General features: G+C 43.6%; 1 protein-coding gene across 1 annotated transcript in view; it reads left to right on the top strand.

Annotated features, from left to right (window-relative positions):
- Window positions 1–21,771, top strand: part of LOC122563521 (uncharacterized) — a 100,968-nt gene that overhangs the window by 21,799 nt on the left and 57,398 nt on the right. Inside the window, exons 5-6 of the mRNA XM_087976972.1 lie at window positions 15,230–15,310; window positions 17,779–17,895. Of these exons, the coding sequence (XP_087833098.1) occupies window positions 15,230–15,310; window positions 17,779–17,895 (198 nt within the window). The remainder of the gene's footprint in view (window positions 1–15,229; window positions 15,311–17,778; window positions 17,896–21,771) is intronic.

Genomic DNA, 21,771 nt, shown 5'->3' with positions numbered 1-21,771 from the left:
CCTGCATCCAATGCTGCACTGAATTATTATTGGCTTTTTAGCTTTTTTTCCTTATTTGTAGAATATGGACATTGCTGGCTAATGCAGCATTTATTGTTGATCCCTAATTGTTCTATAACTGAGTGGCTTGTTAGGCCATTTCAGAAGACCATGTGGAATTGCTAGTATTGGACTGTGGTGGCAAAAGTCAGAAGTCACAACACCAGGTTACAGTCCCAACTAGTTTATTTGAATTCGCAGACTTGTGGAGTACTGCTCCTTTGTCAAGTGAACTTCACCTGATGGAGCTCTGAAAGTTTCTGATTTCAAATAATCCAGTTGGACTGTAACCTGGTGTTGTGTGACTTTGTATTTCAAAAGGCACTTCAGAATACACAATGTAGGTATGGGGTCAAGTGTTAAGTTGTTAAATTTTTATTCCTTTTGAATTAGATGGGTTTTTCATGACCATTAGCAGTGGTTACTTTATAACCATTAGGCTAGTTTTTAGTTCTGGATTGCCTTTTTAATTGCATTCAGCTTTTGAGATCTGTGGTGGCAATCAAACTCATGTTCAGAACATTAGTCTAGGCTTCTGAATTACTAGCCCTGTGATTATTACCACCAGACCTCTGGGGTCTCCAGCCCCCAGGGCTCTAAACAGCTACTAAAATGCTCTGAGCTGTAACTCCAATAAGTAGCTGTACCTACTGGCTCCCAGAATTTTCTGATCCCTGACTGCTCAAGGTCTGTCGCAGCAGAGCCCTGTGGGATATAGCTAAATTGATGTTACTTCTGCAGTTCTGCAATTCTGCAATTATAATTTCTGATACAAAGTAAATGAACTCACACCAGTGTGTGGTTGTTTCGGCCGGGAGCTGAGTCAACAAGAATGGAAACTATGTGGAGGAAATATATAATTGTTTTTGTATTAGCTAAAAATTGTATGCCAGCATGAAACGTGACTGCAAGACATTACTGGATATTATGGGCAAATAGATAAGATGTGAGGGGATGAAGTTAGGCCAGATACGCCTAGTAGGTATGACATCTGTTTCCCACTTTTACAGAGACACAGGAACAAACCCCAATTAAAGAGGTCATAGGGATCAGAGTGGCTTCGGGAGAAGCCCAGATGGAAAGAGTAGATACTGATGAAGAAAGAATATGCCTAACAATGGCCTGCAGTGGGATGAGGTCAAATGGCCTTGAGGCCAGAACTAAGCATTTTGTCACAGACAAGGCCGGATAAAACAAGAGATAAACAGGAGTAGGGAAGTGGAGGATGTAAACAGGGGGGGAAACAATGAAATAAGAAAAAAAATGTAGGAACTAAATTATATAAATATCAAGTATTTGTTGAACTCAGTGTGTTTTGTCCCTGCCTTGTGGACATCACACCCACTTGCAAGTGTAAAATAAATGACACTACTGATTCAGATCTTGTCTCGGACTGAAATTATTGAAGTGTGTGAGCATTGTTTCTCGCAATTGGGGGCTGTCCGGGATTTTCTTCCATCGCCGTGGGGAGTGGCTGGCCCTGGACACTGGGAAGACGCGTCCCGTTCCCCATTGAAGAGCGGTCTCGTGTCCTGGTTTGGTCCGCTCCCTTGGGCGACTGGTACGGATCCCACAAGAGAGACATCTGAATCAGACAGTGATAGGAGCTCAATAGAAAATACGGCGAAAAGGGGTCAGGCAACTCTGTGCACAGACCAAGGTAAGAAAATTGACTTTTAAGTATTGCCTTGGTGGCCGGGATTGAGTTTTAGAAGTTAATAAGGGACTAACGAATGAACTCAATATGGGTTGTGCCGTGGAAAAGGAAAAAGCCTCCGGGAAAACAAAAGAAGAAAAAGGCAATGGAAATGGAGGCGGGGTCCCTTACAACATACCTCCAGAAAGTCCTTTGGGCAAGATGTTGTGGAATTGTCAAAATAATACTTGTACAAGGGAAAAAGATGATTAAATATTGTTGCTTTGTATGGACTAAGGAATCCATTTTTCGTCCCGCCATCTTCTGGCCAAAGTACAGGTCGGACGAAGACTGGGTTTGTAAATATCTGAATTTATATGTCAATGAGTGAGAGAGAGAGAACGAAAAGAGCTGTACAGCTGGTAGAAAGTTTAACCCTTTGTGATTTGGTTTGAATGAACATTTGTTTGTTGGTGATTGAATGTTTGCGTTTTATTCCCTGGAGCTTGAACTCCAGGACTGTTTTGAATCTGATTTTTATTATGGAAACTTAACATGATTTCTTTTAAGGTTAAGGATTCTATCGAGATATGAAAAAAAGAATGATAACTCCTGTTCTTTTTACAGATCATGACTGCCTTATTATCAGTTTCTAACTAATCTCTTTTATCTTTACGTAAAAGCGATTTATGGAGGACAGTTGAAGTTTCAGTTCAACATTAGATTGTAGTAAAAATGAAACTCCTATGGTTAATATCTGTAACCTTGGATTCGGCCATTGTTCATGCATTAGAAGTTTTTTTTTAAACTTGAATAGACAAATTCTTTTAAGGCAGCTCTGATTATTTCACGACCTATAGTATTGTAATTGAGCAATGATTGGTCAGGACTACTTAAGAAAATTAATTTTGGATTTAAATTAAGCGACTAAAACTGGGTGATTACAGTGGATTTCAAAACTGGGAACTGTATGCATTTTACATTTTAAATATTAAATCCTGAATAAATGAATGTAAATATATAAATATATTTACAAGTTAGGAACAGGCTTTAAAAGTTAGTCAAGCATGAATTGATGAATTGGTGTTTGAAGTTATGGGGAGCTAGAAATAGTGCAATATTTCTTTAAGAAAGAAAAAAAACAGGGAAGAACGTAACGACTTATCCCCTTCGGAAGGTACCAATAGGGGACAAAGAGATTGGATTTGTAAGTGCCCCCCTCACTAGTGGGGAGGTCAGAACATTTAAAAAGGAGAGGAAAGTCCTGATTGAGGATCCGGTGGGGTTGTCTGAACAAATTGATCAATGTTTGGGGCCCAGTCTGTATACGTGGGCTGAGTTAATGTCTATTATGAATATACTATTTACTGGGGAGGAAAGGGGACTTATACGGGGAGCAGCCATTAAAATATGGGACAGGGAACACCCGATTGGAGATGGGGATGCTGGACAGGGAGAGGTAAAGTTTCCCCTCAGAGATCCCCAGTGGGAAAACCAAAACCCGGAGCATAGAGAAGAAATGAGGGAATTGAAAGACCTGATTCTAAAAGGAATAAGAGAGGCAGTTCCAAAGTCGCAGAATCTGACTAAAGCCTTTGAAGTTAGACAGAGAAAGATGAGACTCCCTCAGCTTTCTTGCAAAGATTAAGGGACTCAATGCGGAAATACTCTGGAATGAACCCTGAGGACCCAGTGGCACAGAGTCTTTTGAAAGTACATTTTGTGACAAAGGCATGGCCAGACATACAGAGAAAGATTCTGGATTAGTGGTGCTGGAAGAGCACAGCAATTCAGGCAGCATCCGAGGACAGGCAAAATCGATGTTTCGGGCAAAAGCCCTTCATCAGGAATAAAGGCAGAGAGCCTGAAGCATGGAGAGATAAGCTAGATGAGGGTGGGGGTGGGGAGAGAGTAGCATAGAGTACAATAGGTCAGTGGGGAAGGAGATGAAGGTGATAGGTCAGGGAAGAGAGGGTGGAGTGGATAGGTGGAAAAGGAGCTGGGCAGGTCGGACAAGTCCGGACAAGTCGAGTTGCTGGAGGTTAGAAACTAGGATGAGGTGGGGGAAGGGGAAATGAGGAAACTGTTGAAATCCACATTGATGCCCTGGGGTTGAAGTGTTCCGAGGCGGAAGATGAGACGTTCTTCCTCCAGGCGTCTGGTGGTGAGGGAGCGGCGGTGGAGGAGGCCCAGCACCTCCATATCCTCGGCAGAGTGGGAGGGGGTGTTGAAATGTTGAGCCACTGGGCGATTTGGTTGATTGATGTGGGTGTCTCTGAGATGTTCCCTAAAGCGCTCTGCTAGGAGGCGCCCAGTCTCCCCAATGTAGAGGAGACCGCATCGGGAGCAACGGATACAATAGATGATATTAGTGGATGTGCAGATAAAACTTTGATGGATGTGGAAGGCTCCTTTAGGGCCTTGGATGGAGGTGAGGGAGGAGGTGTGGGCACAGGTTTTACAGTTCCTGCGGTGGCAGGGGAAAGTGCCAGGATGGGAGGGTGGGTCGTAGGGGGGCGTGGACCTGACCAGGTAGTCACGGAGGGAACGGTCTTTGCGGAAGGCGGAGAGGGGTGGGGAGGGAAATATATCCCTGGTGGTGGGGTCTGTTTGGAGGTGGTGGAAATGTCGGCGGATGATTTGGTTTATGCGAAGGTTGGTAGGGTGGAAGGTGAGCACCAGGGGCGTTCTGTCCTTGTTGCGGTTGGAGGGGTTGGGTCTGAGGGCGGAGGTGCGGGATGTGGATGAGATGCATTGGAGGGCATCTTTAACCACGTGGGAAGGGAAATTGCGGTCTCTAAAGAAGGAGGCCATCTGGTGTGTTCTATGGTGGAACCGCTCCTCCTGGGAGCAGATACGGCGGAGGCGGAGGAATTGGGAATACGGGATGGCATTTTTGTAAGAGGTAGGGTGGGAAGAGGTGTAATCCAGGTAGCTGTGGGAGTCGGTGGGTTTGTAGAAAATGTCAGTGTCAAGTCGGTCGTCACTGATGGAGATGGAGAGGTCCAGGAAGGGGAGGGAGGTGTCAGAGATGGTCCAGGTAAATTTAAGGTCAGGGTGAAATGTGTTGGTGAAGTTGATGAATTGCTCAACCTCCTCGTGGGAGCACGAGGTGGCGCCAATGCAGTCATCAATGTAGCGGAGGAAGAGGTGGGGAGTGGTGCTGGTGTAATTACGGAAGATCAACTGCTCTACGTAGCCAACAAAGAGACAGGCATAGCTGGGGCCCATACGTGTGCCCATGGCTACCCCTTTGGTCTGGAGGAAGTGGGAGGATTCAAAGGAGAAATTGTTAAGGGTGAAGGCCAGTTGTGCCAAACGAATGAGAGTGTCGGTGGAGGGGTACTGTTGGGAACGTCTGGAGAGGAAAAAACGGAGGGCTTGGAGGCCCTGGTCATGGCGGATGGAGGTGTAGAGGGATTGGATATCCATGGTGAAGATGAGGCGTTGGGGGCCGGGGAAACGGAAGTCTTGGAGGAGGTGGAGGGCGTGGGTGGTGTCTCGAACGTATGTGGAGAGTTCCTGGACTAGGGGGGATAGGACAGTGTCGAGGTAGGTAGAGATGAGTTCAGTGGGGCAGGAGCATGCTGAGACAATGGGTCGGCCAGGGTGGTCAGGCTTGTGGATCTTGGGAAGGAGGTAGAACCGGGCAGTGCGGGGTTCCCGGACTATGAGGTTGGAAGCTGTGGGTGGGAGATCTCCTGAGGTGATGAGGTTGTGTATGGTCTGGGAGATGATGGTTTGGTGATGGGGGTTGGGGTCATGGTCAAGGGGGCGGTAGGAAGAGGTGTCCTCGAGTTGGCGTTTGGCTTCAGCGATGTAGAGGTCAGTGCGCCAGACTACCACTGCGCCCCCTTTGTCCGCTGGACCATCTCTGACACCTCCCTCCCCTTCCTGGACCTCTCCATCTCCATCAGTGACGACCGACTTGACACTGACATTTTCTACAAACCCACCGACTCCCACAGCTACCTGGATTACACCTCTTCCCACCCTACCTCTTGCAAAAATGCCATCCCGTATTCCCAATTCCTCTGCCTCCGCCGTATCTGCTCCCAGGAGGAGCGGTTCCACCATAGAACACACCAGATGGCCTCCTTCTTTAGAGACCGCAATTTCCCTTCCCACGTGGTTAAAGATGGAGAAAGTGAGGTCTGCAGATGCTGGAGATCAGAGATGGAAATGTGTTCCTGAAGAAGGGCTAATGCCCGAAACGTCGATTCTCCTGTTCCCTAGATGCTGCCTGACCTGCTGCGCTTTTCCAGCAACACGTTTCCATCACGTGGTTAAAGATGCCCTCCAACGCATCTCATCCACATCCCGCACCTCCGCCCTCAGACCCAACCCCTCCAACCGCAACAAGGACAGAACGCCCCTGGTGCTCACCTTCCACCCTACCAACCTTCGCATAAACTAAATCATCCGCCGACATTTCCGCCACCTCCAAACAGACCCCACCACCAGGGATATATTTCCCTCCCCACCCCTCTCCGCCTTCCGCAAAGACCGTTCCCTCCGTGACTACCTGGTCAGGTCCACGCCCCCCTACGACCCACCCTCCCATCCTGGCACTTTCCCCTGCCACCGCAGGAACTGTAAAACCTGTGCCCACACCTCCTCCCTCACCTCCATCCAAGGCCCTAAAGGAGCCTTCCACATCCATCAAAGTTTTACCTGCACATCCACTAATATCATCTATTGTATCCGTTGCTCCCGATGCGGTCTCCTCTACACTGGGGAGACTGGGCGCCTCCTAGCAGAGCGCTTTAGGGAACATCTCAGAGACACCCGCATCAATCAACCAAATCGCCCAGTGGCTCAACATTTCAACTCCCCCTCCCACTCTGCCGAGGATATGGAGGTGCTGGGCCTCCTCCACCGCCGCTCCCTCACCACCAGACGCCTGGAGGAAGAACGCCTCATCTTCCGCCTCGGAACACTTCAACCCCAGGGCATCAATGTGGATTTCAACAGTTTCCTCATTTCCCCTTCCCCCACCTCATCCTAGTTTCTAACCTCCAGCAACTCGACTTGTCCGGACTTGTCCGACCTGCCCAGCTCCTTTTCCACCTATCCACTTCACCCTCTCTTCCCTGACCTATCACCTTCATCTCCTTCCCCACTGACCTATTGTACTCTATGCTACTCTCTCCCCACCCCCACCCTCCTCTAGCTTATCTCTCCATGCTTCAGGCTCTCTGCCTTTATTCCTGATGAAGGGCTTTTGCCCGAAACGTCGATTTTGCCTGTCCTCGGATGCTGCCTGAATTGCTGTGCTCTTCCAGCACCACTAATCCAGAATTTGGTTTCCAGCATCTGCAGTCATTGTTTTTACCTCATACAGAGAAAAATACAGAAGACAGAAGGGTGGAGTGAAAAACCATTAGATGAATTGTTAAGAGAGGCACAGAAAGTGTTTGTAAAGCGGGAGGATGAGAGACAAAAACAGAAGGTAATGATAGCTACGGTTGATGAGGTAGTTAAAAAAAGAATGGAACCAATAGTGAGCAACCGGAGCGGCGGGTGGCAGCATGTAGGACAGAGAGGGAGAGGGAGAGGACAAGGGGGAGCATTTGATAGAGGGTTCGAGCGACAGGGGCAGAGATGGAGGTCTCTACAGGCAGGATGCTATTATTGTGGGAAGATAGGGCATTTTAGGCGGGAGTGTCCTGATCTACAAAGGGAAGAAAGGGCAATTCCGCTTATGAATTTTGATGAAGAATAGGGGTGTCAGGGGTTCCTGCCCTCGGGGACCCACCAGGAACCCTTGATAAACCTGAAAGTGGGACCCTATAGGGAAGAGGTAGTCTTCCTAGTAGATACGGGGGCAGCACGGTCATCGCTGAATTTTAAACCAAAGAAAGTAGAAATGTCGACACGGTCAATTACTGTTTCGGGGATAAAAGGGGAAGGATTTACTGTTCCAGTATTTGAACCTATGATGATAGAAGGTCTGAAGGATAGGGTCACAGGGGAATTGTTGTATATCCCTGATATAGGAAGTAACTTACGAGGGAGAGACTTAATTATCCTCTTAGGACTGGAGATTGGAATTCAGGAAAAAGAATTAGTTGTACAAATGGCAATGTTGACAGAGGATGTGGAGATGGAGAGATAGACCCTATTGTATGGGCTCGGGAAGGGAATCGTGGAGGACTACAGATCCCTCCCCTTGAAATAAATTTAAAAGGAAAGGGGACATTGTCTGTGAGCAACAATATCCCATTTCCATAGAAGGTACACGAGGACTGCAGCCAGTAATTAAGTAAGATCCCCCATGACCACAAATGGTTTAGTATGATAGATTTAAAGGATGCCTTTTGGACTTGTCCCTTGGCAGAGGAAAGATTTAGGACTATCCCCCTATGAAATCTTATTTGGATTACCTTACCTGGGAACGAATGGAGAATTGCCAATTCCCGAAACTAAAGATTTGTTTTTAAAGAAGTACATACTGGGCTTGTCCTCCTCTTTATCTTTCCTCAGGAAACAGGGTTTATTGGCACAGACTCCACCCCTTGAATTCACCGTTCACCCCATCCGGCCGGGTGATTGGATCTTAGTAAAATCATGGACAGAGACTAAATGCAGCCGGACTGGGAAGGGCCGTACCAGGCTCTTTTAACTACCGAAACGGCAATAAGGACGGTGGAGAAAGGCTGGACTTACTACACTCGGATCAAAGGGCCTGTGGAATCTCCAGTTGAGGAAGAGTCTGGACAGCCGAATCAACGCAAGACCCGCTGAAACTCAGACTAAAGAGACTTTGAGTAACTGACTATACAGTGGCGACGCGAGCGCGGGATTATTTCTGTAAGATTGTATATTAAGTCTTTTTGTGCTTCAGCATGATGTTTAGAATACTGGGAATGCTTAGAGTTATGATGCTAGCCCTCTTAGTATTGGGATTTTGTCAAATATCATTTTCATATGTATTATTACAAGATGATTAGGGGTTTAGATAGGGTTGACAGTGAGAATCTTTTTCCACGTATGGAGTCAGCTATTACAAGAGGGCATAGCTTTAAATTAAGGGGGGGTAGATATAGGGCAGATGTTAGGGGTAGGTTCTTTACTCAGCGAGTCGTGAGTTCATGGAATGCCCTGCCAGTAGCAGTGGTGGACTCTCCCTCATTATGGGCATTTAAGCGGGCATTGGATAGGCATATGGAGGATAGTGGGCTAGTGTAGGTTAGGTGGGCTTGGATCGGCGCAACATCGAGGGCCGAAGGGCCTGTACTGCGCTGTATTCTTCTATGTTCTATGTTCTATTAACAGTTCCTGAGTCTGATAATCCACAAGTAATAGACGCTGATGCATGCAGCTTAGTAAATTGTGGGGATGTAGATAATCAGGGACAGGACCGCAGCTTTGAAATACATCTTAAGTCCTATGGGGATGGCCTTGGGGATTGTACTTGGTATAATGGTCTCGTCACAGTACACCGGGCCCCCTTCCGACCAGCTCGCAATTGTCCCGATAAAAAGTGTAACCCAATATACCTAACAATAAGGAAAACCACATGGCACGAAGCAATTCTGGGGGGGGCACCTATGAGATACAATTAAATGAAACATTTGGGATCGAAATGAAAGCAAATGGGAAGGATTTCTTGGGCTGTTGTTTTCGAATTAGCGTAGGACAGGGAAAATGGACGGAATTACTGGATAATAAGATATAACCTTTCACCCCTCCCGATGATCCTAACGTATAAAAATTATAGAGGTAAAGGACTTGAAACAGACCATCGAAATAGAAACTGGGTACGGGGATGCAAATGTCTGGGTTGAATGGGTAAAGTGTACTGTAAAAAGTCTGAACAAAAGCAATTGCTATGTATGTGCCTCCAGTAGGCCAGTGGCCCAGGTGGTTCCCTTTCCGCTCGGGTGGAAGCGAGACAGGAAGGGCATGAAATGTATGATAGCCCTGTATCAGGATGAGACTGCATGGAATGATAGGAATTGTACCTCCCTATCTCTGATGCTCCCTCCCTTGGAGAAGAAAGATGCAAAAGTCCCCCCCACATTTTCCGCTGCACTTGGAAATCACATGTCGTGTGCGCGTAGACGAGATACAAGTCGGTCAAGAGATTTGGGGGAGCTGAAATTATGTACAGAGATTAAGAATGTTACCGAAACAGAGAAGGGACGGAACTACTCAGCACTAAAGGTTCCCCGAGCGGATCTGTGGTGGTACTGTGGAGGCAAAATATTGAGACCCACGCTACCTCCGGATTGGAGAGGGATATGTGCAATTGTACAATTGGCAATTCCATTTACCCTGGCATTTGAGAAGGAAAAGATAGTAGGTAAAAAGGGAAGGGGTAAGAGATTATTGTTAGACACTTCTTTTGATGACAGGATTTATCTCGATTCGGTAGGAGTCCCTAGCGGGGGGTAACCTGATGAATTCAAGGCTCGTAACCAGATTGCAGCAGGCTTTGAGTCAGCTCTCTTTTGGTGGGTAACAGTTAATAAAAATGTAGATTGGATAAATTACATTTTCTATAATCAACAGCGATTTATAAATTATACATGAGATGCGGTTAAAGGAATATCAGAACAGCTTGATGCGACAAGTAGGATGGCATGGGAAAACAGAATAGCTCTTGATATGATTTTAGCAGAAAAAGGGTGTGTGTGTAATGTTATGAGGAAGCTGTTGTACCTTTATTCCTAATAGCACTGCACCTGATGGTTCAATTACTTGGGCCTTAAGGGGATTGACTACCTTAGCAGAGGAACTGGCTGAGAATTCAGGAGTAAACACATCTCTCATGGGATGGCTTGAATCACGGTTTGGAAAATGTAAGGGGGTGGTGGTTTCCATCCTTACTTCCCTGATAGTAGTAGTCGGGGTATTGGTGGCCATTGGTTGTTGTATCATACCCTATATACGAGGGCTCACCCAAAGACTGATTGAAACAGCCTTGATGAAACAGATGCCGCTAAAAGGGAATCAGACAGAGGAACTTTATCGACTAAATAATGAGGACATGAGTGAGACCAAGATGGATGAAATCTCCGGAATGGTGCCTGCGAATTTCGGGGACGATGTTTAAAAGAAAAAATGCAAAAGATAACAAATGGTAATTAAAGAAAAAGGGGAAATTGTGGGATATAGGTAAATTAATGTTACTTCTGCAGTTCTGCAATTCTGCAATTATAATTTCTGATACAAAGTAAATGAACTCACACCAGTGTGTGGTTGTTTCAGCCGGGAGCTGAGTCAACAAGAATGGAAACTATGTGGAGGAAATATATAATTGTTTTTGTATTAGCTAAAAATTGTATGCCAGCATGAAACGTGACTGCAAGACAATGGGCAATTAGATAAGATGGGCAAATATTATGGGCAAATAGATAAGATGTTGTGAGGGGATGAAGTTAGGCCAGATACGCCTAGTAGGTATGACATCTGTTTCCCACTTTTACAGAGACACAGGAACAAACCCCAATTAAAGAGGTCATAAGGATCAGAGTGGCTTCGGGAGAAGCCCAGATGGAAAGAGTAGATACTGATGAAGAAGGAATATGTCTAACAATGACCTGCAGTGGGATGAGGTCAAATGGCCTTGTGAGGCCAGAACTAAGCATTTTGTCACAGACAAGGCCGGATAAAGCAAGAGATAAACAGGAGTAGGGAAGTGGAGGATGTAGCTGAAAATGTGTTGCTGGAGAAGCGCAGCAGGTCAGGCAGCATCCAGGGAACAGGAGAATCGACGTTTCGGGCATAAGCCCTTCTTCCTGAAACAATGCTCACACACTTCAATCATTTCAGTCTGAGACAAGATCTGAATCAGTAGTGTCATTTATTTTACACTTGCAAGTGAGTGTGATGTCCACAAGGCAGGGACAAAACACACTGAGTTCAACAAATACTCGATATTTATATAATTTGGTTCCTACATTTTTTTTCTTATTTCATTGTTTCCCCCCACTGTTTACATCCTCCACTTGAGGAGAAAGTGAGGTCTGCAGATGCTGGAGATGAGATCTGAAAATGTGTTGCTGGAGAAGCGCAGCAGGTCAGGCAGCATCCAGGGAACAGGAGAATCGACGTTTCGGGCATAAGCCCTTCTTCCTGAAGAAGGGCTTATGCCCGAAACGTCGATTCTCCTGTTCCCTGGATTCTGCCTGACCTGCTGCGCTTCTCCAGCAACACATTTTCAGATCTCATCTCCAGCATCTGCAGACCTCACTTTCTCCTCAAGTGGAGGATGTAAACAGTGGGGGGAAACAATGAAATAAGAAAAAAATATGTAGGAACCAAATTATATAAATATCGAGTATTTGTTGAACTCAGTGTGTTTTGTCCCTGCCTTGTGGACATCACACCCACTTGCAAGTGTAAAATAAATGACACTACTGATTCAGATCTTGTCTCAGACTGAAATGATTGAAGTGTGTGAGCACTGTTTCTCACAACCCTTTTTGGGATGAAACTATTTTTTCCCCTGCAGCTGACCACTAGACTCATTAAAGTGGCTTATAGAATCGGAGTCATACAGCACAGAAACAGACCCTTTGGTTCAACCAGTCCATTTTGAACATCATCCAAACTAAACTAGTCCCACCTGCCTGTTCCTGTCCCATATCCCTTCAAACCTTTTTCTATTCATTAACTTATTCAAATGTATTTTAAACATTGTAATTGTATCCACATCTACCACTTCATCAGGAACTTCATTCCAAATGCGAGCTACCCTCTTTTAAAAAGGGATCTTTTTTAAAATCTATGTCCTCTCACCTTAAAAATGTGCCCCAGATGTTGAAATCTCCCATCCTAGAATTAATGGGAAATGTATTTTCCCTATCTGTATCCCTCATTATTTTAGGAACTTCTATAAGATGGCCTTTCCACCTGCTGTGCGCCAGTGAAAAAGGCTGTAGCCTATCCAGACTTTTGTTATAATTCAAGCCTTCCATACCCAGCAGCATCCTGGGTAATCTCTTCTGAAATCTCTCCAGCTTAATAACATCCTTCCTATTACTGGGCAACCAGAGAGGATTTGCTAATATCCTGTATCTTTCATACTGACTTGTTGTCTAGTCTTCATGCCAGTCCATGATCTCCACTACCCCACAGCATGTTTCTGATGGCAGGGCCTTCTAGATATTTAAAAATAGCATGTGTGGTCTGGGTTTTTTTTGCCATTCAAAATGGACATTAAGACTTGCAGGAGCTATTAGGAAATGGAGCCCTCATTGGAGCCCAAAATTAGCTATATTTTGGATTTAGTAGGTGTATATATTCTGTGTAAAAGTATGTTGTGTTCTCTGTCAGTCCTTTCGATTATACTATTGTTTTACAGATATCTAGTTCTGGACAGAATGTAAATGTGTTTCAATCTGCTTGTTAGTTTGTGTAGGTCAAATTCATTGTTGGAAAGAGCATTTGATGTTTGTAAATGGGAATAATTTAGTTTGGTGCAATTGATATTACTTTTTTATATCTATTTCTACAGTTAATTCAACCCTGTCAAGTGACTGTGTTCACTTGTCTGAAATTGAGAATCTAATTCGTTGTACTTTACAAACTTCAACTCTCTTTTGCCAATCTAATCAAGTCTGCCATTTTCTTATTTTGACAAATTGAAAAGGCCTTGCATTTAATTTGCAAAACTCAGTGTGATTTATATGATTTGTAGTCATAAAATTATGTTTTTGCTTTAGTATGTTGATTATTTTCACTTGCATCTATAACATTTTTAAATTCTGTTCTAAAATGATTAGGTAACTTTTTAGTAGATCACTACAGAGCTCCACATTATATCCACTACCTTCTAAATTACCCTGTGAGTCTCTTGTGATGATCATAAATTTGAGTTTATGAAACTCAGTTCAACGAACACCTATTGCTAAATACCTTAAACTCTGAATCCTGAAGACTTCTGTAACACCATATATTAACTTTTGCAGCTCTAGACAAGAAGATTAAGCATTATTAAACTGACTTCAACATTGAAACCATCTGTGCTGCTTAACACAGTTTAACATAAAATACACTTTTCTGCTGATTTCCACATTGTCCATTTGACTCAACTAGTCCATGTTATTGTTTATGCTTGAGTCTCCTCCGTTGTTCCCAGTACAAATCTGTCAGTGTTACTTTGATCAGTTCTTGTGTTCGTTCTATAGTTAAGTGCACAACAATACTACACCTGTAGTTTAACTAAGGTCTGTACAGTTTAACCATTATCACTTTGTTTTTATGTTCTGTGCATCTAAGTCTAAACCCACAGATTCAAGTTGGTCTGATGGTCATACCTACTTGTTGGAGTTTCTGTTTTACTTTGTTTAAAATCTTTAAATGTGATAATTTTATTTCTGTTCCAAAGAATGTCATTCTGATTTTCCCTGTACTGTCTGCCCACCCAGCTAAATTCTTTTTGTCATCCATTTGCTACACACTCCTCTCAATTTCCCTCACTTAAAAAATCAGTGCCATCTGTATATTTCAGTCATAACCTTTCAATTTGATATTTATGCAGTTTGATTTTAAGTTGACTTTTTTGTATTTAGTAATGCTTTGCTTGGTAAGTCTTACCTGCAATGCCGGAGATTAATCTGTAAAAATCCAAGTGGCCAAGAACTATTTAAAGTTAAAATTTAACAACTTTGTTTCTTAAAGTATTACGAGAATAATTAACTAGCCACTATTTACAATTTTTTTCTCTAACCTAGCTTTTACCTTCCCTTCTATAATACTAGTCCGATTAAAACTCCCAATTAAGATTTACAAAACCACACTTTTTATCTCAAAACGAGGCAGCTTTCCTGCTTCTGTATGGATCTTCCTGTGCTGCCTTTGTTCTTAGGAATTTCTACTTCACAGGTTACTGATCGAAAAGGTATTGATACTTTAGACATATCTTTTTGTTTTGTCTCATTACATTTGCTTCTTCTATTTTACCAATTTAGCATTTTCATATTTAGAATTATTTATAAAAAGCTTTATTTCCCCCAGTGTTTTTTGTTTAATGCACAAATTAAATGGAATGGTATTCTGTTAAAATATAAAGCCTATGTTTATTTATATAACTAATTGGGATGGAAAATATGCTATCTGAAATACTTCCCTGATTAACAATTTAGTACTTTTTTTTAATAAGTGCGACTTAATGTATTTTTTAGTTGCTTTGTGTATATCATGCCATCAGGAGCTACCAAGTGTGGCAGTTTATAGAATTGTTAAGTTGAATGTGTCCCTGATTTTCTTGTTTCTGAACATTGGGCACTCACTATGTCCAGAGAAAAGAACTAAGCTGATGAGGGAACAACTAATGTATGTAGATAATTTAAAAATTAATGGAATAGTCATTTATAGATTTTGGCAGATTCTGCTTTTGAAGTTTTAAGCAAAACAAATCTTGTCGGTCTTTTGTATCTATTAAAATAGAACAATTACATGTTATCTGTAACTCTTCAGCTTTTTGTTACACTAATAATTTATTTACTGATTCACTTGTAATTTTTGATTCTGCATGAAAGTCAATTCTAATCTTGAACTTGACTGTTACTTTAAATTGTTAGAACAAGAAGAGCTTGGTAGCTTTTAAAAATCATGGTTTTGGAAGACATGAATGAGTTAACATCTCACATGTTGGAGGTGGTGCAGGCTCACTTGCTGCTAAACAAACCATAGGTGAGTATAAAGCTAAATACTTGGAACAATGTTCTGATAGGATTCAGCTAATGTGTGTTTCAAGATTAGAAATTGTGCTGCATTGTGTAACTGTACAAGAGTCCAGCTAGAAAAGGACAGCAACTGTTACAAATATTCAAGAGCGGTAGAGATGTACAGCATGGAAACAGACCTTTCGGTCCACATCGTCCATGCCGACCAGATATCCAAACCTAATCTAGTCCCACTTGCCAGCACCCGTCCCATATCCCTCCAAACCCTTCCTATTCATATATCCATCCAGATGCCTTTAAAATATTGCAATTGTACCAGCCTTCACCACTTCCTCTGGCAGCTCATTAGTAATTGGAGATAGAAGCAGAATGCCATAGACAGAGCAGCTGGTTAAGAATGCTGAAAGGGGAGGATGTTTGTCGTCATGCTGGAAGGGTGGTGGACTCAGGGCTCCTGACAAAAGTGGATCATTAGTGTGATAGAATGTTCACCACTTGCCTGGATGAGTGCAGCTGTAAGAGCATTCAAGCTCTGCACCATCCAGGTCACAGCTGCCCCCTTGGTTAGCACTAAATTCATTGTTGTAAACATTCACTCCTTCCCATGCTGGCACTCAGTGGTGGCAGTGTGCTCTATCTAAATGATGCACTAGCAACTTGTCAAGGCTCCCATGAAAGCACCTTCCAAATGCACAACATCATCTAGATAGAAGGGCAAAGGCAGTAGGAGCATGGAAGTGTTGCAATATGCAAGATTCCCTTCCAAGTCTCTCTCCATCCTGACTTGAGACTATATTGCCACTCCTTCAAAGTTGCAAAGCCAAAGTGCTGGAAAACCCTTCTGAACAGCACCTAGGGTGCAACAGTGGCTGAATGGTTAGCACTGCTGCCTCATAGCACCAGGCACCCAGGTTCGATTCCAGCCTCTGGTAACTGTCTGTGTGGAGTTTGCACATTCTCCCAATGTCTGTATGGGTTTTCTCCCACAATCCAAAGCCATGCAGGTTAGATGATTTGATCGTGTTAAATTGCACATAGTGTTCAGAGATGTATAGTTTAAGTGCATTCGTCAGGGGTAAATATTGGGTAAGGGTCTGGGTGGGTTACTCCTTTTGGAGGGTCGGTGTGGACTATTTGGGCCGAAAGGCCTGTTTCTACTCTGCATTCTGTTCTATTCTCCTTCCACATCCCCATCCCCATCCCCCAGCAGTTCAAGAATATGGCTCACCACCCTCCAAGGTCATTTAGGATGGGCAAGTGCTTGCTTTGCTAGCAGCATCCAAAACCTGTGAATGACAAATAAAATCAGGATCTTCTCATGAAGTGGAAATCATTGGAAGAGCTGGGGCATGGACATTAGCAAAAGCTAATTGGTCATAAGTTGCTCACTCTGAGCTTCATTGTTTCTGAATAATTTTCACAGCTGTTAAAATTAAAGGAATTTTCAATTCAATCAAGATTAAAACTTTACACTGTTTATCTAGGAAAAGTCATCATTAATCTAATGAAGCAATACGGAGGAACTTCGATTATCCGAATATCAACTATCCAAAGGAGATCTTGAGGTCCCGATAGAAACATTACATCAAAGAGCTGTTTCAACCCTGATCGAGTCTTTTGTTTCTAGTCATTAAAAACGATCTCTGCTCGTTGGAATGCTGCCGAGAACAGTCCTGGACATTGATGGGAGTCCAGGCACCATCTCCAAATGACTCTCCCTCTCCCCACACTTTGCCTGGAGTTCTACATAGGGGTGAACCCTAAACCCCCCTTTCCCAGATATTCTCTCTAACATTGTCCTAAACAGGGCAGAGGTGGAACTTGTCAAAAAGTTGCAGTAAAAATTTGTCTGTGTGTGTGTGTCTGTGGGTCTGTCTGTGTGTGTGTGTGTGTCTGTCTGTGTGTGTGCGTATGTGTCTGTCTGTGTCTGTGTCCGCGTGAATGTGTGTGTCTGTGTGTGTGTCTATCTGTGTGTGTCTGTGTGTGTGTATGTGTATGTGTGTCTGTCTGTGTGCGCGCTATTTGGAGACTTAACCCACAAAGGCAGCAGTAATCTTACTGTTGGTGTCCACATTGGTTGCCCCGGAGGGGGAAAGGGGGCTGCCGGGGGGCAGGGGTGCAGACGGAGTTTGGATGGTAGGTGGGGAGGTGGTGCTGGATGGGGTTGGAGATTGGGCAGGAGGGCGGTGCTGGATGGGTTTGGGTGCGGTGGGGGGCCGTGCTGGGCGGGGTTGGGGAGCAGGTGGGGGCCACTGTTGGGCAGGGGCTCACGCGTGTTGTGATGCAGTCTCCTCTCCTGAATGGGGAGCAGACTGAACAGAAAACCCTGAGTCCCAGAGGAGAGGCATTGAATCGATTAACAGAATAATGAATTATTCGAATGAAGTAGTGCCCGCCCATCTCGTTTGGATAATTAAGGTTCCTCTGTATTCTGGAGTTTCACTTCTATAATTTCTTCCTCAGCTTGTATCTGGAGGATCTCTAGCTTTGCACACCCCAATGCGAAATGAAGGTACAATGGGATTATATGGTGGTGGTAATGATGCATTGATGAATGGACTAACAAGTCAACAAAGTCAGGTAAAACACACTGGGAAAGAATTGTGCAATTGTCTCATCTGAAGTTTATTATATTGGGGTTAAAAGAAAAGCAATAGTTTATCTCCCTTTAATTAGTGATATATTGTCTCAAACAGTCTGAATACATAACTGACAAGATGTGAAAAAAGCCAACTTAATGCAGGTTCCTTTATGACAGATAGGACAGCCTTCTGTGCTGTGACCATTCTGTGACCCTTGTGTATCAGGACCATACCTTGGATTTCCTTGGAATCCCTAAAATGTCAAACCGATTTGTAATTAGTTTGCTGGTTTGTACTGAGTTTTTGTAATGTTGCTGATAAGGGCTGTTTTGAACATTATGTTGCATATAATTTGCATATTTTCAATTGTTAATGTCAGCAAGAATTTATTTTAAACTTTGCATATAGTTCCTTCAGTCTTAATTTGCAAGCACGCATCAGAAGGTGACAATACTCATGTTGTGACCCCTACCTTGATGTTTAGTTGAATGCATTCTACTTGTGGGATATAGGTAAAGTAGTGTTACTTCTGCAATTATAATTAATTATACATTTACTTATAAAAAGTAAATTACACCAGTGTGTAATTGTTTCAGCCAAGAGCTGAGTCAACAAGAATGGAAACTATATGGAGGAAATACATAATTGTTTTTGTATTAGCTAAAATTGTATGCAAGAATGAAACGTGACTGCAAAACAATGGTAGATATTACAGGTGAATAGATAAGATGCTGTGAGGGAAGTTAAGCTAGATACGCCTGTGCAAACAGTAGGTTTAAACATCTGTTTTCCACTTTTACAGAAACACAGGAACAAACCCCAATTAAAAGGGCCATAAGGATCAGTATGGTAGGGGAAGGCACAGATGGAGGGAGTAGATAATGGTGAAGAAAGGATATGCCTAACAATGACCCACAGCGGGATGAGGTCAAATGGCCTTGTGAGGCCAGAAATAAGCATTTTGTCACAGACAAGGCCGGATAAGGCAAGAGATAAACAGGAGTAATGGGTGCTGGTCTAGGGAAGTGGAGGATGTAAACGGGGAGGAGCAATGAAATAAAAAAAAAGAAACCAAATTATATAAATATCGTGTATTAATTGAATTCAGTGTGTGTGTCCCTTGCCTTGTAGACAGTGGACATCACACCCTCTTGCAAGAGTAAAATAAAGGACACTACTGATTCAGATTTTGTCTCGGACTAAAATTATTGAAGTGTGTGAACTTAGTTTCTCACATACTTTTGACACTTTTCATTCAAACATAATTTTATTTAAATGTGATGGTTTGATTCTCGGGATGGGACATGATATGTTAATTGATACAAATTTAATTTAAATTTTGCTAATGATCCTTATAGCAAAGGTCCCCAGTATTATCGATGCCAGTCTTGAGCCAGTTGGATTCTTTCCACATGATATCAAGAAATGGTTGAGGATACTGGATACTGCAAAGGTTTTGGGCCCAGATTACATTCCTCCCACAACAGTTTTTCTTCAGAACTTGGTTCACCTTGAACCAAACTGTTCCAATACACCTACACTGACAATTGACCCAATAACATGGAAAATTACCCAGCTATGTCCTGTATGCACAAAGCAGGGTAAATCCAACCTGGGCAGCTACCACCCATTCAGTTTACTGGAGATCATCAGTAATGGAAAGTGTCATCAGCAGTGCTGTCAAGCAACACCTGTTAAATAATGCCAAATTTGGTTTCTGCCAGGACCTCATTATAGCCTTGGTGCAAACTAGCTGAATTCCAGAAGTGAAGTGAAAGTCACAATCCTTGCTATCAAAGCTACATATGACAGTGTGACAACAAGACCTCTAACAAAACTGGAATAAATGTGGACCTAGGGGTGAGGGGGAGCTCTCTGATATTTGGAGTCATATCTGGCATATGGGAAGATGGAGGTTGTTGGAGGTCAATAATTTCAACTCCAAGACACCTTTGTAGGAATTCCTCCGGCTAATGTCCTTGACATTAGCTGCTTCATCAAAGAACTTCCCTCCATCATGAGGTCAGAAGTGGAGATGTTTAGATTAGATTAGATTACTTACAGTGTGGAAACAGGCCCTTTGGCCCAACAAGTCCACACCGCCCCGCCGAAGCGCAACCCACCCATATCCCTACATTTATCCCTTACCTAACACTACGGACAATTTAGCATGGTCAATTCACCTGACCTGCACATCTTTGGACTGTGGGACGAAACCGGAGCACCCGGAGGAAACCCACGCAGACACGGGGAGAACATGCAAACTCCACACAGTCAGTCGCCTGAGGCGGGAATTGAACCCGGGTCTCTGGCGCTGTGAGGCAGCAGTGCTAACCACTGTGCCACCGTGCCGCCCACATACAATGGGCAGCACCATTCTCTGCTACTCGAATACTGAAGCAGTCCATGTCGAAATGCAACAGGGCTTGGGCAATACATATAGATTGGACTGAAAAGTGGTAAGTAACACTTGTGCCACCCAGTACAAGGCAATTATCATTCCAGTAAGAGAAGATCTGACAATTGCCCTTGATATTCAATGGTATCACCATCATTGAATCAACCACTATCAAAACTTGGGGATACTATTGACCAGAAACTACACTGCCAGGCTATAAGAGCTAGTCAGGGGCTGGAATGTTGCTGCAAGTAATTCCTCAGCTTTTACACCATTGACAAAGCAGAAGTCAGGAGTGTAATGGAATACTCCCCACTTGTCTGGGTGAATGCAGCTCCAACAACACTTGAAACTTGACACCACCCAGGTCATAGAGGTACACAGCACAGAAATCAGGCCCTTCAGCCCAACTTGTCCTTGCCAACCATGTTTCCTCAACTTCATTGGTCTCATTTGCCAGTGTAAAGCAGCCCACTTGATTGGCACCACACCTTCAAACGTCCATTCCCTCTTCCACTGACATTCAGTAGCATGCCTGCCATCGGCAAGATGCCCTGCAAACATTCACCAAAGATCCTTAGCACTTTCCTAGATGACCATCTGGCTAGATGGGAGCACCAGGTACATAAGGACACCATCTGCAAGTTCCATCCAAGCCACACACCACCCAGACATGGAAATAAATCCCCATTCTTTCAATCATAGAGTCATAGAAATGTACAGCACAAAAACAGACACTTTGGTCCAACACATCCATACCAAACAGATATCTTAAACTAATCTAGTCCCATTTGCCAGCACTTGGCCCATATCCATCTAAACCCTTCCTATTCATATACCCATCCAGATACCTTTTAAATGCTGTAATTATACCAGTCACCACCACTTCCTCTAGCATCTCATTCCATACATTCACCATGCTCTGTCAAAAACTTGCCCTTTAGGTCCATTTTATATCTTTCCCCTCTATGCCCTCTAGTTCTGGACTCTCCCTAACGCAGGGAAAAAGGCCTGACTATTTATCCTATCCATGCCCCTCATGATTTTATAAACCTCTACAAGGTCACTCCTCAACCTCCGACTCTCCAGGGGTAACAGCCCCAGCCTTTTCAGCCTCTCCCAGTAACTCATCCTCCAACTCTGGCAACATCCTTGTAAATCTTTTCTGAACCCTTTCAAGTTTCACAACATTCTTCCAGGAGGAAGGGGACTGCAATTGCACACAGTATTCCAAAAGTGGTGTTACCAATGACCTGTACTGCAACAACATGACCTCCCAACTCCTATACTCAATGCTTGACCAATAAAGGAAAGCATACAAAACAACTTCTTCCCTATCCTTATTTATATTGCTACCCTTATTTCATCAAAATGAATCTCCACGCACTGGTCTTTGATAAATGTAGTTTGTCACCATCCTACACAGTCTTCTAAATTTCTGCGTCATGTTAATTGCAAACATTAAAATTTATTGCC

This window comes from Chiloscyllium plagiosum, unplaced genomic scaffold (genome assembly GCF_037043375.1).
Source record: "Chiloscyllium plagiosum isolate Xiang-an unplaced genomic scaffold, Cpla_swu_hap1 HiC_scaffold_30, whole genome shotgun sequence".
In the NCBI taxonomy this organism is placed as follows: domain Eukaryota; kingdom Metazoa; phylum Chordata; class Chondrichthyes; order Orectolobiformes; family Hemiscylliidae; genus Chiloscyllium; species Chiloscyllium plagiosum.
This window is presented reverse-complemented; position numbering and strand designations above follow the sequence as displayed.